The 21368-nt window shown below is 41.6% G+C and overlaps 1 protein-coding gene across 13 annotated transcripts in view; it reads right to left on the reverse strand.

Moving 5' to 3' along the window:
• Window positions 1-648: 648 nt before the first annotated feature.
• The window catches only part of LOC122871354 (filamin-C-like), a 69580-nt gene continuing 48860 nt past the window's right edge, over window positions 649-21368 (reverse strand). For 4 of the 13 annotated variants that reach the window (XM_044186375.1, XM_044186374.1, XM_044186370.1 and 1 more), the window contains 21 exons: window positions 20186-20375; window positions 20068-20091; window positions 18674-18921; window positions 17163-17255; window positions 16059-16158; window positions 14599-14739; window positions 14375-14503; window positions 13605-13778; window positions 12415-12576; window positions 11328-11531; window positions 11088-11240; window positions 10445-10567; window positions 10062-10319; window positions 8715-8984; window positions 7602-7739; window positions 6175-6290; window positions 4153-4285; window positions 3344-3520; window positions 3025-3243; window positions 2072-2278; window positions 649-1959 (listed from right to left, as the gene is read on the reverse strand). In XM_044186375.1, coding sequence (XP_044042310.1) covers window positions 1772-1959; window positions 2072-2278; window positions 3025-3243; window positions 3344-3520; window positions 4153-4285; window positions 6175-6290; window positions 7602-7739; window positions 8715-8984; window positions 10062-10319; window positions 10445-10567; window positions 11088-11240; window positions 11328-11531; window positions 12415-12576; window positions 13605-13778; window positions 14375-14503; window positions 14599-14739; window positions 16059-16158; window positions 17163-17255; window positions 18674-18921; window positions 20068-20091; window positions 20186-20375 — 3447 coding nt within the window. In that variant the 3' untranslated portion in view covers window positions 649-1771. The remainder of the gene's footprint in view (window positions 1960-2071; window positions 2279-3024; window positions 3244-3343; window positions 3521-4152; window positions 4286-6174; window positions 6291-7601; window positions 7740-8714; window positions 8985-10061; window positions 10320-10444; window positions 10568-11087; window positions 11241-11327; window positions 11532-12414; window positions 12577-13604; window positions 13779-14374; window positions 14504-14598; window positions 14740-16058; window positions 16159-17162; window positions 17256-18673; window positions 18922-20067; window positions 20092-20185; window positions 20376-21368) is intronic. The other 9 variants (XM_044186379.1, XM_044186382.1, XM_044186378.1 and 6 more) reach the window with 5 other exon arrangements.

Below are 21368 nucleotides of genomic sequence, written 5' to 3' on the forward strand. Positions count from 1 at the left end.
TTAAATTATGACATGGCAAGTTATAATGTGATAAGTCAAAAAAATTAAGAGAGATTAGGTATGCAGCTTGCCCCTTATCATGAAATTTACTGTTAACAGGAGACACGAACTGCGTACGTATGTTCCTGCAACTAAAGGAGAGTGGAAACTGCAAATTTGGGAATGTTGCAGATTTACATACAATACATAACCGCAACTCATGGAAAGCCTAAAGCAACTACAGCACAGCATCACGTATATACCACAAATCTACCTGCTAACATAATCACAACTAAAGACTCAACTCAAGAGCGTATATCACATTTTTAGAGTCTCGCATATGTGGCAGATTTTACATACTTACATAACCGCAATTCAAGAAGCATGCATACTGCAAATTTCAGTGTATCTCATGTTTCGGCTGGTTGTTGGTAAATGTCCTGATCTCATTCCTGCTCTCCAGAGGATGAACACTTTAGATTTTAGTCCACGATCTTTCCTCTTGCGCCACCCTCAGGACAAACTTTCCATTTTTAGCTGTAAGAACAGATAAATCATCAGGAAGTAGTTTTGTGGCTGTAATGAACACTGCAGCCTCTAGGGGGCAGCAGCTGTTCCAGTTTCATTTAAATCTCTTAATCAACAAAACGTCAGACGATCGGCAGCGGGTCTTTGTGGCAAGTTAGCGAATACACTTTTATTATGCCTGCACAATCTTGCCAGATTGAAGGTTAACATATCAAACAGTTCAAATTTATTTCATTCATCCATTTTTGATACATACAAAATCACTATAAAATGTCACTCTGTAATATTGTGTCATTGCAACATCACCTGTGTGTTTTTAACATTCACAAAATAAACAGATTGTTTCACCGCACTCCTTCCTGTGGTAAAAAAAAGTCTAAGTCATGACATCTGTCTTTCTCTGAACAGATAATTCAGGAGAGATCAACCTCATCACCTGCTCTCTCTCTACAATAAGACCATTTTCTGTCAAAGAAAATCAAACGAGGGGAAAAAAGGTCTGAGAATAAATAAAATCAAAAGCAAGAGCTTTTTTTTTTCTTGAAATAAAGTCACAGCTCCTGATCCTCCGTTATCACTTCAGCTTTCTGCAGCTTTGTGGGAAGACACCTTTACAACACACAGGTTTGACCAGACAAGACATGAAACAAGTTGCTTCTGTTCCCGGTTGCACAATCCTACTTTGAGAGGTAAGTACAAAAAACTCGGGAATTTACAAAATTTTGAATCCACAGTTTTTGAAAAATCCAGAAATATCTGATGTTTGTATCTCGTACGAACAAGATAATAACTAATAACTCAAACAAGATACTAACTTGTGTGAACAAGATACTAGATATTGTGCACAAGTTAATGTCTTGTTTGCCCTAGTTAGCATCTTGTGCTAAAATGATAATATCTTGATAATATCGTCTGATATTAACTAACTTTTGGACTGTCTGATTCTCCCTTCCTTCGAAGGTCAGCACTGTCAAGACAGTTTGCAATTGGCCAACGGCTGAAATTAGCATGTTTCAAAGTTGAACTGATATAAATGCTGGTGTGACAGGGCTCTGACTGAACTGTTGTCGTTGCAGGTGGCGAGTGTCTCCGAGAGACACAAGAAAGAGAATGAAATGAATGAAAAATGTGGCACAGAGCGTGAAAACTGTCTGCTTAAACAGGAAGTGAATAGTCTTTGTGTCTTCAGTGCATCAGGATGAGGAGAGCAAGGAAGCTGAGGAGCTGCAGCAGAGGGACGGACATAGAGAAGAAGAGTTCAGTTTTAAGGGACAGTGACGTGGAAGGGACTGCCGGGGACGTTCTCGTCCCCCCATTTGACGATGAGGATGTAGCTGCCTTGTTCTTTGACCGTGTACGTGACATTGTACATCCTGTTGCCCATGTGTTTGACATACACCTCCTCACAGGGCGTCTTCGGCCCGTGAACGCCCACCATCAACATGTTGGTGCCTGCAGAGTCAAGAATAGAGACATCAGGCAACGGTAAAAAATTATCATTTTTTATTTTCAGGATAGAGAACAAATCATTCCTGTCTGTGTGTTTTGTTGTGTTGTTCCTCACCTGCTTTGCTGCAGTCGACTGTGAACGTGTTCTTCTGACCTACGAAGGCCTTCGATAGGCCAGCGCCTCTGGAGATGACTTTACTGGCGTCTGAGGAGAATTTGGGTAAGGAGGCGAAGGCCCCTCCCATCGCTGATGACTTGGTGACAGTTTCCACAAGAACAGACGATGTCTCATGCAGACTGTGGCCACCGGACAGACGAGGTCCTGCAGAGGGATTCAAAGAAACGTCAGATAACCTAATTCAAAAACACCGTATCTCCAAAAGTATAAGGACACCCCTTCTAATGAGTGGGTTCACCTGCCTCAGCTCATTGCTTACAGGTGTGATGACACCCATTTATTTTAAACTGTAGCTATTGGATTTAGTGGGCTGACTTTCTCCCACCCACCAAACTCTGCCCATGGGTACAAGTTTTGTTTTGGGTTTGGTCTGCATCTTATTGTCTATAATGAACTGCTAACGAAGGACTGTTAGTCCTGGCCTCCTCTACGCCGGAGGAGCTGGGCTGATCACCTGCCAAAACGCAAGGAGACTGAGAGCGACTGGCTCATGCCGATTTGGACTGCGAAGGTAAGCCGTTCCTTTATCAGTCCAACAGTCAGTTCCAGTAGTTCATGTTCGGGCAGCAGATCTGGAGTTCCCTTAGGCTAAATTAACCACACATGTTCCATTGCTCAGGTCACCTGGTTGTCATGACAGGAGTATAAAATCCATGAGCCATGCGGCCTCTGTTGACAATAACAATGATGACGTGTTGTCTGGAGCGGTGAATCATGCTTCATTATCTGGGTTTGGTGGGTGAACACTACCTGCCTGAAGTGTGGACTGTAAAGTTTGATAGGAATAATGGGTCTTGTCTGGGTCTGTTTTTCCCAGTTTGGGCTAGGCCCCTTAGTTCCAGTGAAGGGAAACTCCAGGGAACTCTGTACCAGTGAGTCCATTGACCCACCTGAGACTTTGGCCTTGAAGGGGCTGCCTACGATGTGCTGGGGTCCTCCGTACTTGATGGCGATCAGGTAGTGTCCGGGAGCCATGGGTGTGTAGGAGACCTTGTAGCCCTCAGGACAGTCCTGACAGTCCATCTTCACCTTCGATGGCCCGTCGATGGTCACTGACAGAGCTCCTGAGCCGGCATTACACGTGTTCACAATAAACTCTGACGCCACGCCTGAAGGAGGACACAAACATGACGAACACCCATTAAAATCTACTTAATTTTTTTATTAAGGGCTTTTAAATGAATGTGTTTTTAAGGTATTTATTTTTACCTGTGGTTCCTCCCTCCAGCCCCGGTCCGAAGGCAGACACCATGCCGGGATCTCCGACCTGGCCTGGTTCTCCCACTCGGATCTTGAAGGGACTGCCGGGAACATGGCTGCCATTGAAACGAACGTCGATAGAATGAACTCCATTTTCCCTCGGGATGAACCTGATAGCATGCTGGTCTGTGGAAACACATGGATCACAAATGACATAATGGGTTCTGATTGTCTATGATTCTGATGATTTTCTATTATCAGCTCTGTAATGACCAAATCGTTTGCCTGCAGTGTAATGTGTTGAAATAGTTGTTAACTGTAGACATTGTTACTCTCTCCAATACTTAGGATCTATGTTTTGTCCTGATTTAGTTGAAGGAAGCTCTGTGTCATCTGTAGATGTCATAATTTGAGTTTTCACAGCAGTAAAGACGGCTTGGCTCATCAGAATCAACAGCTACATAGAGTTGGGTGTCATCTGCATAGCGATTAACTTTATTATTGTGTTTATGGATGATGACATGTACAGGTAATAAATATAAATATATATAAATAAATAAAAAGTATTATTATTGTAAAACCGAATGGTAGTTGACCCAGACTTGAGCCTTGTGGTTCTCCATATTTAATATCACTTTGAGTGGAATACAGAAAGGTAGTGGACCGACACTTGAACCCTGAAGTACTCCATATGAAATGTTAACACTGCAGTTCTTTTCCAGACCCAACCTGTTACTGAGGCTGGTATTACTGCTGTTTTTACATAAAATCCTTCCACTAGACAGTTTTAACACTCACTGATAAAGTGCTGGTCTTACCGCTGTCCAGCTCAGTGATGTAGCACTCCTCTATGGCTCCTGATGGTGTGTGGATCTTAGCATCGATCAGCCCTCTGGCTCCATTCAGCTGTACAGCAAAGGAGGCCTCCTGCCCAACTTTCAGTGCCATCTCCTAAGAAAGAACAGATAAAGAATTGGGAAATAAAGGGGAGGGGGGTTATCTTTCAGATTTACTGTATGCTGTAAATGTCATTGATTAAGACCATGTGGGTGTTTCTTAGGTGTCCTACTTCTGACATCCACCCAAGCAATTGTCAGATCATGTTAAATAAATTGAATAAACTGTCTTTAAATGTAATTCCCTGATTTTACAGCCAAAAACAAGTTACAGTAAATCCAACTCTTACCTTTTCATTGGAAATATCTCTCAAGTTTCATCTACAAGATTTCTTGATGTTTTACACATATTTAAACTTTAAATTTAGGCTCAAGGCTTATTTGATGCCAAACTACTTACATTTCTATATTTTGGCCATCTTTTTGCTTGTGTCTTTTCTCGCATTTTTATGCTATGTCTGTTAGCATCAGTCTAGTGTAATGTTTTTATTCCCAGTACATAAATTCATACATACATTTTTCTATTTTTTTTATCTTTGTTTAGCTAATGTTCCTTATAATTATTACATTTTTTGTTTCATGATTGATAAAATCTTTTTGGAGTCCTAGGTACAGATATTGCACCCTGTCCACTCATGGACACGCATCCTGCTACACTGGAAATCGCCTAAGCCCCCAGCAGAATGCTCCTGGCAGACTGATCTAATGTCATTCCTTAAACTGGAAAAAAATTCTGTAAAATTCAAATTCTCTCTTAAGAGGGTCGACTACGAAATTCCACAATACATGGCAACGTCTGCTCTCACATTTTGATAAAGTGTCTACAGTTTACATTGTTTAGAAATGCACTTTACCATCATTTTGTATCCAGCTGTACTTCTGTAGCGGCGTCATGTGCTTGAATTCTAGAAGATACTGAACATGTTTAATTATGTACGCTAGCTATATACTACATATGCTACGAAACACTAATTCATCTTGCAAAAAGTGGACCAACTGGGGGGTGGGAGGGTGGGTGTTTTCTGTTGTGTTTTCTGTTTTTGGTTTGTTTTTTGTTTTTTAATTCTATTAATGTCTATCTTTTGTTAGTTTGTTCATCTGTATGTATGTCTGTTTGAACAAATATGAAACTGGACATGTTTTTACTTTCAGATGCTGTGCAAATATGATGCGATGTCCCAATAAAACAAATTTACAAAAAAAAATAGCTCCACCATCTTGTACCAAATGTTTGGACTGAGTGTTCTGGTTCCTTCTCATGGTCTCAGAGGGACAGAGGAGGCACAACGGAGCTTTAACCTGCTATGTGATCTCTTATTGAATGTTTCAATACAGCTGAACACAGTCCAGCTGTTGTCAGTGACATATCTTTATGTTTCTGTTGTCATGGCAGCTGCAAAAGTATAAAATACATATTTGATTAATGGTTAAGCAAAGCTAACAGCCCTTTCTGTGATTCTGTATTAAGACCCTTCATCATATGTTTTGTAACATGTAGTCATCTGGAAGCAGGAACACAAATATCACCAACAATGGCAAAAACCAGCATCTTTGTACAGAGCGTTTCTGAAAGTCTGTTTTCATTGGTTCCTAAATACCGGCTCAGTGTAGATAGAAGAACAAAATGAGAGAGAAGAGAGTTCAACGTCAATGTGAATGGTGCATGATAATAAGGTAATAAGAAGTAAAGCTTCAACTGTCACTTTTAACTACAAAGGTCAGAGGCCAAATATACAGAGCTGTAGTTAAAACAGGAAGGTGATGCATTTACACACATGAACACAGAAATATACGGTCTCAGTATAGAGCAGACACCAATAAATCTATTCATAGCAAATCAAAATGTCACCTTTAATATAGCAGATGAGACATCAGAAGGTTTATCAGTGACCTCAGCTGGCTGTTTTATAGAACTTAATGAAGATTTATATGATGTGTTCTCACCTGCAGGCTGGTGATGGTGAGGCGGCGAGCGTCATCAGACAGAGTGGCGATGGGGACGATGAACGGAGAGTCTGGGATGTGTTCATCGTTGAACTTAATGGAAACCTCATAGTCACCTGAAGAGAAGGAATAACAGCAAAGGGCCAACTGAGAAAATAATAGCTTTTTATATCATTATTATGTCCCGTTCATATGTCTCTAACAGAAGTCTCCTGTTCCTCTGTAGCTCAGTATAACTATGGTGTTTCCCAGGGGTCCATTCTTGGCCCACTATTAGTTTAAATATATATGTTAGACTCCAATCCAACAATTCTAACAGTCTAACTAATCTTCATGCCTGTCTTTATGACATCAAATGTTGAATGTCCCTATAATTTCCTAAAATGTAATGATCAGTGTAATGTCATACTAATTGGACCAGCAATTTCAACAACGAGCTTCTCTGACAAACAATTTTAAGCAGACGGGTCAAAAACTTGGTGTTCAAAGTAGGTCATTTTTGTCTCATTAAGAGTCTTATAAAGTTGTAAATACTTTTATTTGTTTTATTTTTACAGCTGACTTAAAGGCATTGAATGGCCTTGCTCCAAAATATATCACTGATTTGTTGCCTGCGTGTCACCTCAGATCAGATTTGATGTTTTCATCTACTTTTAAGATTTGATTTGCTCTTACTTTCACTTTGTTAAGAATAAAACTATACAAATAAAGTTTATTTTTATTATGTAGGATTTAGTCTTTATCACTGATTTTGTCCATTTCTACTTTTTGTAGTTTTGACCATCATTGCCATTAGTTGTGATAACATTTTACTCACTAATTTAATTTTTAAGCGGAGCTTAAAATGTGAAATCCTGTATAGAATATGTGACTATCGAGTTGTTTAAAACTTTAAAAACCTTTTCTGATCTGAAAAATGATTATTCACATGGTTGCATTGTGCACTCCAAAACTGATGCATCCACTGATCTCAACATCGAACAGGAAAGATGACCAAAAATACTAAAATCAAAACCACGTAATTTAAAAAACGCACATTCCCTTAAATAACCAACAACTAGGATTTTTGTCCTGATTTAGTTAAAGGAAATTCTGGGTCACCTATTAGATGTCAGAGTTTAAGTTTTCACAGCAGTAAAGAAGGTTCACATCATCACTATCACTTGCTGTATAGCGTTGCTTTTTATCTGCATAGCGATGAACATTAGTATTGTGTGCATGGATAATCCATAAAAATTAAAATTAGTGGGCCCAGAATTGAGCCTTGTGGTACTCCGCATGTAATGTTCATTCTAAATGGGACACTTTTCAGAGTTGTAACTGTTTTTACATAAAACCTCTGCAGAGGATACAGGAATCCAGATTTCCTTCCATTAATGTCTGTGTTAGGGATAAAATCTGATCTAGAGTCTGTGTTAGAGTCTCACCAGGCTCCTGAACTATGTAGGCGACTCCACAGGATCCATCCTTCCTGTCTTCAAAGGTGATCTCGGCCTTGCTTGGTCCCTCCACAGCGATGGACAGACCTCCAGCTCCGGCCTCTCTGGTCCAGATACTGAACTCAGCTGAAAAACAACAAACACAAATCAGAATTTATCACTAACAGTTCTGCCAACATGTGGTGGACGAGTAGCAGTAACATATCACTAAGCTTGTCCAATCATGTTTTTATCACCTGTTTGTTTCAGGATTGATTTTAAGATCTTGTTGATTACTTTTAAGGCTCTTCATGGCCTGGCTCCAGACTATATTTTAGACCTTGTAATCCCTTATGAACCTTCAGGTAGTTTGAGATCTTCGGGCAGGGGTCTCCTGTCTGTTCCTGAGTCCAGGATGGAAACTAAGGGGGACAGAGCTTTGGCCATCAGGGCCCCGAGCCTCTGGAACAACCTTCCTGAAGACATCAGGCTGTCTGAGTCAGAGTCTTCGTTTAAGTCTCGTCTCAAAACACATTTTTATCTGAAAGCAGATCCTGATTTTACCTGAACTGTTTATTTTATTGCTTTTATGTATTTTGTTTCTTTATATTTCGTCATTCACTGTGGTGTTTTATTTCTCTTGTTGTGAAGCACTTTGTACTTTGTTTTGATAAGTGCTCTATAAATAAAGTTGTATTATTATTAACATATAAAACTGTTCCTTTGCATTTAACAAATACAGTTTCACATCATAAATAGTAACCTGTGAGGGAAATCAGGAATGTGGAGGTGCTGTTGGGCGCAAAACAAAATCAGGGAGTGGATCCTTTAAAAAAACAGAGATCTGAGACTTATATGAAGAAAAGAAGTTAGATTTGGACGACTGTCGCCTGCAGTCTGAATATTAATTACCTAAATGTTTCTACTATGAAAACAAACTTTCACCATAAAGGAAGAAAGCCAATACAAGAGGAATTACTGGAAGGAAAAGAAGACAATGAGAACAGGACAGAGAAGAAGAAGAGAAGAAAGAAACCGGAAGGAAGAAAAGGAAAGAAGAAGATGAAGAGAAAGAGAAATAAAAAGAAGAAAAAGAAGAAGAACGATATGTTTGCAGCCCACCTGGGATCCCTGCCACTCCTCGGTCCAGCCCGGTTCCCCCTGCTCGGACCTTGTGGGCCCCTCCCTCTCCCAGGGGCCCCACAGTGAACTGGAAGGGGCTCCCGGGGACGTGTTGGCCCCGATATTTAACGTTAACAGTGTGAGCTCCCATCTCCTGGGGGATGAAGCGGACGCTGTAGGTGCTGTCCTCTCCTTTAATGATCTCTGCGTCCTCCGTCTTTCCTCCAGGACTCGTCACCTGAGCCGTCATCTCCTGGTTACTTGTCTCACCTGAGAGGGAGGAGGAGGAGGAGGAGGAGGAGGGGAGGAAGGTGGAGGGAAAGAGGGACATGGATCAGATGATTTGTCCTGCTGGATTCTAACCCTTTTCTGGTTAGTGGACCCTTTTCCCCCACCCCAAATGTTTTGTACGGTTTGGCAGTCCATGCTTCTGTACCCAGATTTGAGACTCTGATGGGACATGAGCTCAAATTCTCACCAGAGCAACAGATATATGCTGGTCCCTGATGCCTATCTGGTATCTACAAAAAGGTTTTTGTTTGTCAGATCCTGCCAGAATTTCAGGCTTTATATATGAAAATAAATGCTAAAAATAAATAAATGTCACTCCTTACTGCACATGGCACAAAAATCTGATTCTTGCAGTGTGAACATAAACAAGCTCACTTGAATGTAACCAAGTGGTACCAAATCCCTAAACCTAAACCCACCGTTACCCAAAATACTACCACCTGATCCCAACCAAAATAAACGAGTTGAAATTTAATACTGTAGGTGTTGAAATGTACTGAGATGAAAAACAAGTCTCTTTTGTAAGATACGATAAAACAGTAACTGTCTTAGTTAATTCACAATTAATTAGCCATCGCCTAATTAACATTTAATAACACTTTACTAACAGCTATTTGCGTAACTGAATGAATAGTTAATAACAGTTTTAATAAATATAGTTTATCAACAGTATATCAATTAGTCAATCAAACATTAATATCCGAGGTTTTTTGACAAAAAAAGATTCACTCTGGAAATTTCCAGGAATTTTCCAGGATTCAAGAAGAGACCTTCTGAAATGTAGAAGTTAAAATTCAAAAATGCTTTGACCCCGCAGAAACATTACAGTAATCCTGGTATAAAAATCGGGTTATTATCAGATTAGTATATATTAGTTCATTAGTTCATATTGTGACAGTGAGTGAGACGTTTCTACAGCAAAGCAATCTGTTACAGTTTATCACCAACACACAGTCAGACACATGCACACACACCGAAAACCTGCTTCAATATCAATAAAGTTAGAAACAGTTTGAACACACACACACACACACACACACACACACACACACACACCGTCCTGCAGCGGCGGTCGGCTGCCGGCCGGCATCCCGTTGAATCCGCTCAGATTCTCACGTCCCAGGAAGTCTCCGAACACGTCTCTGAACGGCTCTCCTCCCACCTGAGTGCTCTCCTCCACACGGACCTCCCTCTTCGTCTCTCCTGCTCGAGTCTTACTGATCTCCGTCCGCTCGGTCCGAGTGTAGGTGTGACTGCTGCGAGTGAACGTCCGAGTCAGACGCTCCTGAGCCGAAACCATGTGAAACCAGTTCCCTAAATCCAGCAGGGAGCAGCAGGGAGGAAGTAGGACAACGAGGGACAAAGAGAAGGAGGTGAAGAGGAGGAAGCAGAGAGGACAGGTGGAGACAGGTGGAAGAGACAGTGATGTCACAGCTCACCTGGTATTTTGAGGTTGAGGTCGCAGGTGCTGCCCACAGTAGCGATGGAGGGAGCCTGACGTTTCCTGGTGATGCTCTCCTTCATCCGGCCCTCACCAAACACCTTCACTGTGAACGGACTTCCTGTTCAGACAAAAACGTTATGACAGTTAACTTTCATTTACACTTGAAAGGGGAAATGTGTCATACACATACAATATAACATAACATAAAATATAATAAAATGCATAAATCACAAGATAAAAAGATAAACAAATTCTAAAACCACCAACCAAACACACATAAAACAATAACATAAAGTGGAAATATTGCTTTAACAAATGAATAATGTATATGCCTTCAAAAAACAATAAAATAAAACAAAAGGCCTCCTGGAAAATCAAACGCCCGGCCAAGTATTTTTGTCTGGCATCAGGACTTTGATCTGCTTTGTTTGATATCGATCAACATAATAATCATTAGTAACAGCGCTAGTTGGCTGTGAATGTATTCTGAAATGTATTAAAAATGTCTGCCTGGAAAGTTGAGATCAACCATCTTTTTTTAAGTCCTGGTGAAAGGTGTGCTGTGGGACGAGACTGCAGTAAAAAGTCCACACAGGTGAGGTCCTCTGAGGATGTTAAACCCACAGCGTGGTTTGTACCTGGGACGTGTTGGTCAGCGAACTTGATGTTGATGATGTAGTTTCCAGGTTCAGTTGGACAGTAAGTGACTTTACACGTCCCGTCCTCCACGTCCTCACAGTTAATGTCCACCTTACTGGGACCCTCGATGGACAGACCCAGACCTCCATAACCTGAGAGGTTTTTAAAATTGTTCAGAGGTTTCCTTCCACAGCGGATATTAACTAACCCTCTTGTTTGAATGAAGGTGTTCATCTTACCTGCGTTCCTTGTGTCGACGATGAACTCGGCCACCTCGAAGGTGTGTCCCTCCACCAGCCCCTGACCGTAAACCTTCACCTTACTGGCGTCTCCGATCTCCGACTGACCCACCATGATCTTAAAGGGACTGTTGGTCACATGTTTCCCGTTCTTCTTCACACTCACCACGTGTTCGCCTACTTCCTTTGGTGTGAACGAGATCCCTGCAGGCAGGAGGAACATTATCAGAAACATCAACTGGACTTTATTTTGTTCTTTCATTTCATTGTTTGTTGTTCAGACTGAAGCATGTCAACAGCTGTTGGACGGATTGTGATGAAATGTGCTTCATCGTTCACGCTCCCCTCAGGATGAACTGTAATAACTCTGCTGATCCTCTGACTTTCCATCTAGCGCCACCATCAGGTCGACATGTTAACGTGTCCAACACTTTGGTTTCTGACCGAACACCTGCAGAGCTGATGGCGCTCCCATCAGCCTCATATTCGCTAACAGGCTAAATTAAGATGTGTTAGCCTCACACAGCCACTAGCACGGCTGTAGACCCTGAGTCTCGTTGATCTATAGGCTTCGGGAGGATATTGAGTCATTCCAAGTATAAAGGTCAAAGTCGAAGTGTAGTGACATATTTTTTGATTTGTCAAGTCATCAGATTTGTGACCTGAGTCAGACTCAAGTCCAAGTTATCGAGTCTGAACCTCTGCAGGTTGCACCGCCTCAATCACCTCAAGTGCTTTTCTTAGAGCACATCCTCAAATACTTATTTTTTGTCCTGAAGTCATATTATCATAAGAATTTCCTATAATCAGTCAACATCAGCAACAAAACCTGAAGAAGAAACTTATGGAATCATAAAATCACTGATTATTGCTGAGGTCATCTTTGTGTTTGACTGAACAAAAACATTGAGTTCGTTATACAAAAGAGTTACTTTGCCTTTTTGTCAGGTTGTCAGTTTCAAACAGAACAGAAAATGGTTTTGTCACTTATTACCAAATAATTTACATTACATACAGAAAGTTTCTTAACACAAAGAAACCGTTTGAAGCATTTCCTCAGCTGACACTTTGAGCAGTAAAAACTGACCGATGTGTCTGTTGGGCAGCCTCTTCAGCAGACACGGCTCCTCGTTTCCAGATGGCGCTCTGATGCTCGCAGTCAGACTGCTCAGGTCCGTCTCTGTGATTTTTAAGGAAACATCTGTTGCCGTGCCAACGTTAAGCTGAGACGTCCTCATGGACTCATCACCTGGACATCAATCAAATCAAAACAGAACAAGTAAGAACTAGACTACTAATGCTGGGCTCACTCTACAGGAGGTTTAAAAGCCTAACCGATTTTGAAATCGGGTTGCAAGAACTTTCTTTGGTAACGTTAATGATTTGCAGTGAAAAGTAACAAAAGCAAGAGCACGAGTATGGGTGAGGAAATGTTTGGGGAGACGCGGTCAACACGGGTTGTCAAGTCTTCAGAGAGAACTGGAAGTGAGATTTTACAGTAAGTCAGTTTTAATATATGTCAAGAGTAGTATGCTAGCTAACGTTAGCCTCAAGGGCAAGAATGTTTACCGTTGCTTGGCAACACCGTCAGCGTCACCGTCTCCTTGTAGACTTGTCTCTCTCATTGGCTATTGTGGTCCCACTCGGAAAGTACCGACATAATCATCCAGATTTTAAATCCTAAATATCAAACATTTTTAATATTATCGGGGCGGCCCAGATGAGTCTTTGAGCAGGTCGGGAGGCTTAATACTGGATCTGTAAACCCCTCACATTTCCAAATACTCAGGGCCGAACATCAATACCGACCACGATCCCAGACCAGATTTCTCCTCCGATTGTTGGGAGGGGTGAATGGGGGATAAATCTGGAATAAATTGGCCCAAAACTCCAGTAGTGTGAGCCCAGCTTAAGGTTTTTTGGGCGTCACAGAAAGATAAAAGAGTGTCGTCTGCATAAAGTGAAATGAAATGCAATAAAGTGACAGAGGATTTATTAAGAAAATAAAACTGTCCCAAAATTGAACCTTGGGGAACGTCACAATATAACTGGCCACCAATACTGACTTTACTGAACAGGTCGGTTATCGGCCCGATGTGACCAAATCCACATTATATACAGTTTTCTGTTTGTGTCGGCTCATTTATTTTGTTGCTTTGTGCTACAGCTGAAATTCATTTACTGCATGTGCTTCACAATTAAAATGTTTCAATGTGAAGGCCTTTACTGTGAAACCAGAAGTGTGAACAACGACAGACACACACTGAGTTTCAGTACCAGTGATCTTGGCGGTGAAGGGGCTGCCAGCGATGTGTTTGTCATCAAACTTGACGATGATGTTGTAGTCTCCAGGTGCGGTGGGCAGGTAGGACACAGTACAGGTCCCGTCTTTGTTGTCTTTACAGCTGATCTCTGCTTTAGACGGACCTTCAACAGCCAGAGACAGACCACCTGCAGAGAGAGACAAACAAAGGCCGGCCCCTAATTGGTAAAAACCTTGGGCAGGGGTGTAATTACATGTACTATAAAATCTCACATAGTAAATTCAGTATAATTCACGATGCAATAACATGTCATACTCAACTCTCTGATCGAAACACTTTCTATGATTTACAAAACTCTTCTTATTCACAATTTAATTCCAAACGCTTCTACTTTGCCGTTTTTTCTATCGCTGTTAAGTTACTGTCAATGACACTGCAAATGTTTTTCAAAATATAGGTCTGAAACGGGTATAATCACTCCCTTTCCTGCAAGGCTTTTAATGTGAAACATCTGCAGGAAGTGTTGAGCTTCAATGAAGGTTGGATCGATAAGGTAAACATGGAGGAAGTGCTGAGTTTGTATCAACAGCAAATTAAAACAGGGACTCTTACTAAAATATTAATAGAAGCCTATTTCAAATAAAGACCTGGTTCTCTCTGCAGTTGAAGAATGAATAAATATGTATATGCTTTGGTAACATCATGCTTCACTGAATGGAATTGATGTAAAATAGACTAACACTTACAAATGACTAACACTTAGAGTATGTTGTGATATGATACCTTCTCCAGCGTCTTTAGTAACGATAGTGAAGGTGGCCGGTCTGTTCACCGTGCCGTGGCTCAGACCAGGGCCGTACGCCGTCACATGACCACTGTTAATGGCATCAACGTAGAACTGGAGTGGACTTCCTGTAAAAGATAAAACACAAGAGGAATATTATGATCAGGACAGTTTGATGAAGACGATGCCCGATTCATTCTGTTATTCTACGGTGGGGTGTTACCTGGGATATGGTTTCCATCATATTTGATGTCCATCTCGTGCAGGCCTCGTTCTGTCGGGGAGTACTTCACAGTGACCGTGCCGTCCTTGTTGTCGGTGATGTGAGGACAGGCGGTTCGACCCGACGGCATTCGCACTTCACCTGGAGGACAAAACACAAACAATAGTTGTTAACTCATCGTGGCTCCCGCTGTCACTTTGGTGGTAAATTCAGACACTCCATAAATAAGAGATCATAACCTGAATATATTTGTAAGTCTGGTGATATTCTGTATAAATCTTCATGTTCAGACTCGAACAGCAGTGAACGAACAGGTAACAGGTGTGTGTGTGTGAATCACAGCTGATGGATCTTCTTCCTCCATCGTTGTCCAGAAACTATTAAAACACATCAGCGAGCCGCTCTGCTGCACTGGGTCACATGTTGCTTCATCACCACGAACACACACACTGTAGTTTATTCTGACTCCGCCCCACACACACCGTCCTGCTGCCCCAAACACTCACTACAGCACCACATGTGGATTCATCCGCCGCTGGAAATAGTCCCCAACAGATGCTCTGTTTCCCCCTGTTAGTCTGATAGAAACTACAGCGAGCAGCTGTTTGAGGAAACTACTGAGCCTTTTTAAACAGGAAACTATAGATCTCTGTTTTTTAAAGATTTACCTCTTCAGTAGGAACCAATGGGCTCGCAGCTGAGAGCCGCAGACAGGAAGTCAGACAGTACTGAGAGACGGACTGACACGTTGTTGGTTTTAGAGGTGAACAGTCTGGTTTCAAACTGGGCTTCAAGTACAATGACTGGATGTAACAAGTCACACAAAACCTTCAGTATAAAAGTGCCTTATTTGTAAAATATTCCCGTCTCTGAATCATCAGTGATGACGTCTTGTTGACAGATTTCCCACAGAAGATTTGCAAAGGAAGTTCTGCATTGGGTTTTTGATAAATATAATACATAATGAAATAAAACTCTGTGGTGAAAGAAGACATCCTGTTTAGTTTGTTCCATATTTTTCCCTGTTGAAGGCTTTTTTCTGAATTGAGGGTCTGAGGACAGAGGGTGTCGTCTGCTGTAAATTTTTGATTTGTGATATTGGACTATTGGTGTAATTTCTTTTGCAGAATGAAATGCAAATGCAATGAAAACTTGAAATTACCACCAAGACAGTATTTTTAAATTTGATATATCAAAGGGAATTGGGATTGGGAATCTGGTCCATGCTCTCAGTGCTGTCCTACTTAATTCAACCATGTGTGCAGATTCACACGTATACAGAACTGCTGCTTTCTTACGCTCTGCAGCTCTGTTTTCATTCTAGTAAATCAAAAAATCTTCATTAGAATAAATTTTGTGCTGACACTGAAAGATTTTAAATCCATTCAGTCTCTCTCGGACAAACAAACTGAAATCTTGTTCCTCTCAAAGATCGACATGGAAACAGACGGCGCTCTTACCTGTGATCTCTCCTTTCTGCACAGTGAAGGGAATGACCAGACTGAAGGGGCGGAGCATGGGCTCCATCCCGTCCACGGGGCTGATGGGATCATCGGTGGCCTGAACCAGAGCCAGAGGGGAGGGGCGTTAGTGTCACCATACTGGGAACTCTGGGATATCGTCCAGAGAGGAGGGCGGAGGAGCAAGCACAGCAGGACGGTAGAGAGGCGGAGAGAGAGCATCGGGGGCTGGATGCACTAAGATGTAGACTGGTCTAAAACCAGTTAGACGAAACATCCTTTTAACTGTTAAATGATGAAACTCAAGTCTAAGCCGAGCGGGTAAATAAACAGATGTTTAATATTGTTCATAGTCCCTTACAAAACCAAACAAATAAGACTAAAAAAATTGATTAAATAAAGTGCAAATTGTGCACCAGCACTTTATGAAGACAAAGCACTAACGACTACTGTTTACTACTACTGCACCTGACATTATATTTTATTCTTATTTTGTAATATTAATATTTTACATCCATGGATGTAATGTTTTATGGGGTTACACTGATGCAAATTCCTAACAACAAAGTTAGCATTGAATGTTCAAAATAAAAATAAAAAAACAATTACATTACATTAAAAAAATACAAATAATAAAAGAAATACTATAAAGGAAAAAGATAAAATAAGATAATAAATGAAATTAAGTTAAAACAAGTAAAATAATACAATTAAATTAAAAAAATTACAAAATAACAAATAAATAAGAAGAATAAATAAAAATCTAATTCTATTCTGCACAGAATAGAGCTGAGCGGCTTGAAGCTGTCGCTCATTTCGTTTATAAAGAGTCTTTATTTAGGTCAAAAACAAGAGCGAGAAGACTTTGTGATGAACTTCCATCTGAAATCTGCCTGTTAGTTGGTTGACAGAAGTCCGCCCCCCCCAGCAGCAGAGGATCATGCAGATTAAACATGCAGCACCATGCTGAGCCAATAAAATAATCAATAAGTGAATCTGGGTTGTTATTGACTGTGTAGGTCTGGAACAGCTCCAGGAAAGAGGACAGTTTGTATGAAAAGAGCTTCTGCAGATAAACAGCAGGTAGATAATAACGCCGTGTACCCATCGAGGGGAGAAGCCCACATAGGGAGTGTAGGGCTGCTGTAACTGGAGCTTGTCACATGGTTCCTCTATTATTGGGACGGTATCGCTCGCCTAACAGGGAACAAGGTACAACCTTTAGGGAACACACACACACAAACACACACACCTCCATGCACAAACACAAATGTCTCAGTATCGTCGTAAAGATGCTTTTCATGTCTCTGCTGATGCGTTCACACTGCAGGTCCACATCACTTTTGAATGTGAGCTTGTTCTCGTGTTGACGTTTAGCATCTTACTGTTCTGTGTTAGCATTTTTCTCAAGGTGAAGCTGAGGTTTTAGAACTGAAAAGTAGAAATGTTGACCTCATAGTAGAAAAGGTTTCAGTCGTAGTCGTCTGGACACTGTTTTCAGAATCAAGACGTTTGGCTCCCATCTCGGAAGTCATTCTCAATTGTGAAAAAATGGAACGGGAACTCAGAAATTTAAGATACTCAGTTCTCAGACCATTTTCAAAATTGAGAATGACTTCCGGATGGGAGCCGAAACGTCTTGATTCTGAAAACAGCGTCCAGACGACTACGACTGAAACCTTTTCTACGATGGACCACTCCTGGACGAATGAGGGACGACACCGACTTATGTTGACCTCATCATCATTTCATCACAATCTGTCCAATAGTTGTTGAGATGTTTCAGTCTGGACTGAACATCCTTAGAGCCATAACGCTAATGTGGCTAAACATCATGACTACGGTGCGGGGCTTTTGGAGGCAAACTCTTTGGAAAACACTCTTATTCACTTTCTTTCCTCCGGATAGACGAGAAGACCGATATCAGCCTCATGAGCTAGCATCAGGACCTGGTTAGCCACAGCCAGAGTTTTTCACACGTCTGTTTGTGAAGATACAACATGTGTATCAGTGAGCTTAAGAGGTGTTGAAGGTGTACTTTGGACAGAGCCGGACTACCTGTTTCCTCCTGTTTCCAGTCTTTATGCTAAGCTAAGCTAACCACGCCCTGACTCCAGCTCTGTACTGAATGCAGACATGAGATTAATATCCATGCGAACATCTCACTCTCAGAAAGAGAGAGAATAAGTGTATGTTCATTTAAACGCACCCATCCATCCTCCCGACCTCCACACCTTTACTTCATACTGTAACGTACAATCAGATTCAGTCGTGGTAAGCTAGCCTCCGCTCCACTGCAACTGTTTCTTTCATTGTTCTTTTTAAAAATCTGAGAAATGTTGCTGGTGTTTTCTGTCCATATTCTGAGAGAAACGAGTATCTGCTACTGTACGAGTCAATGTGGGCTCTTACACATCTAACGCTCACTGATGGAGAGAAGCTTCACATGAATGTACTCTGTAAGACTGTTTGTTGAACAAGACTCGCACATCTGGCGAGCACGAAAGCAGCAGAGACACAACATGCTACACAGCATCTGCATAAAGAATCTGATGTTGTCAATCTGATAATTCTCCCATTAGATTATCAGAATAATGACGCAGTGAGTTACTCACCACCACGTGGAAGGGGCTGTTGGGAATGTTCTCCCCTCCAAACCGGATAGTGATGACGTACTTCCCGGGCTCCGGAGCCGTGTAGTAAATATCAAACGTCCCGTCAGCGTTCTCGACCACGTCCACGTCCAGCTCCGCTCCGTCAGGAGTCGACACCTTACAGGTGACTTTACCTTTCCCAGCAGCCTTTGCATCTACGGTGATGACCGTCTCCTCTCCGATCTGGATGGTCGGGCCGATACCTGATCCTGACAAGATGGACGACGAATCAGGATGCCGGTCATGGTGACTGACCAACGTGCTGAACTGCTCTTACGTTAATAAAAGGCATTTTATCGCAGTTACGAGCCTATGCTGAACCCGGAGCTGCTCATAACCTGAACTTTATGAACCTTGTGAGTGTTTGAGCTTCTTCTTGCGTTTCCACTGTGTTTTACAAGCCTGTATGTTTCAGATATACGTTATTAAAACGGCGACTATAATGTTTTATAGTCTGGAGCTTAATTTAGCTGAATGTTGGGTTACCGTTAGACGTCTCAGAGGCGACTCAGTGCGGTTAGGACTGAGGTTGGGGAAGGGGGGAAGAGGAAAACACAAGAGGGAGAGCGACCTCACAACCCGGCAGAAGCCACGCGGTGGCCCAAACCACTTTATAGCCGTGATCCTTTATTGTCTCTTCTTGTTCTTGTTTGGTCTTTTACATGTTTCGCTGCACAGTTTGTATCTTGTATCTCTGTTTCTGCTCCACCTTCGGTTTCTAACCACTGAACGACCTCCTCTCCACAAACACTGATGAAGCGCAGACATGTTGGCTTGGAAAAGTTACATTAAACCAGAGTTATCCCTTAAAGCGATACAGTAGCTGCCTTCGTATCACACAACCCTAATTAGGGCAAAGGCATATCCTGGTTGAATAAAAGGATTATTATTAGTTTGTTATATTCAACATCAAAGTTTCCCTGTGGATAGTCAGAAGCCATCTTAAACAAAAGTATATGCTTATTCTACACACACTATAAAAACTATAAATACGCTATAAAAAACTATTCAATTAAATGATTAATTTCTTATTTTCTTTGGTATTTTTGTCATATACAGATATGCAGTGATGTTTGCTGCGTAATATGTGTTGATGCTGTCCAATGTCAAGACGATACGATATACGGTAGCTAGTTTAGGCGCTAATTACTAACTAATTCGACTGTAAAACCCAACACATTGTTGGTAAAATATATATACGCCTAATGTGTGTGTGTGTGTGTGTGTGTGTGTGTGTGTGTGTGTGTGTGTGCGCTTCATAACTAGTAACTAGCACTGGGGCCCGTCGTAACTACCTGACGCCACTGATCAGAAAAACAGCACCATATAATCAGAGCAGTGTGAAGTTTACTCACCCAGTCCGTGCCCTCCGATTGACACTGTAGGAAAACAACAAGACGATCAGTGACGCTGTGACAGTTTCAGGTGATGAAATCTGATTGGTTGCCAGAGGATTGATGGGCGGGGTCTGACCTGTGACCAGACACTTGCTGGCGTCTCCGGTGGGCAGGGCGTGGATGCGGTACGGTGAGTATGGGATCTCGTCTCCTCCGTATTTGATGGTGATGGTGTAACGTCCCGTCATGTCCGGTACGTAGGACACCGTGTACGTCCCGTCTCTGTTGTCTCGGATGTTCGCCTTCTTGGGTTTTCCCTCCGGATCCTGGAGACACACGGACAGGAAGTCAGTGGTGTGTTTGCGTTTATATGTTCAAGGTACACGACTGTACAAATGTACCCTACAGTGAATGAAGTACTGGCCATCAGTGGTCTCCTGCAGTGCCATTGATGGTAACGACTACTTTTCCGAATTAATCGTGATTTTCAGTTGAAAGATCCGATCCAGGATCAATCTTTGTTTCTGAGCCTTTTCACAGTGAATATGTGAACATTTGCTAAATGTTACGTGTCTGCTGTGGTTACAGTTTCATCCTTTATGCCTATTTTCATCCAAAATGTTTAAAGCAATGAAATGTGTGAACAATGTAACGAAAACAACAGTGTTGCTCACTGTACTGAAGCTTTACTTCTGAGACGCACTTTCATATTTTTGCAGGTTTGTATTTGTAAGGATCAAATTATATTGACAACCAACAGTTTTCAGTTTGGTCTCAATGTGATGATGATTTGTTCTTGTTAATCACAGCACAAACTTCAGCCTTCGACAGTTTGTTTTAACGAATAATCTAATTTGCTGAAGGCAACAGGACATCGGAGCAGCTGGAGTACAAGCTGCACTGTAAATACTGAATTCAGATCAAACACTGAATTTGTGTTCTCATCTGACCAGTAGTTTGAATTTTTGTGACTGTGTCTTATAATGGACGACCCTGTGTCTGGTACTGTTCTGCTGTGAAGGAAAACGAACAACCCTGTGCCCTAAAAGTTACACTCATATCCCGCAGACCTGCACCAGCAAATACATGTTGTAAGAACCGTAATGCCACCGAGGCACGTTTTTATCACTATAATGAGGAAACGTTTTTAATGAACGTGTCTGCGAGGTTTTCATTTGCTTTCCTACAATATCGTGTCCTGACACTAAACCCTGATTATTGTCTGGTTGTGTTCAGATCCTCTCAGCTCCTGGTTCAGGTTCGGGAAAGATGGAACTCTTTGTGGTTCACTGAAAAAGTCGATGCTGACTGAACCAAAA

The sequence above is a fragment of the Siniperca chuatsi genome, linkage group LG23 (assembly GCF_020085105.1).
Source record: "Siniperca chuatsi isolate FFG_IHB_CAS linkage group LG23, ASM2008510v1, whole genome shotgun sequence".
Taxonomy (NCBI): Eukaryota; Metazoa; Chordata; class Actinopteri; order Centrarchiformes; family Sinipercidae; genus Siniperca; species Siniperca chuatsi.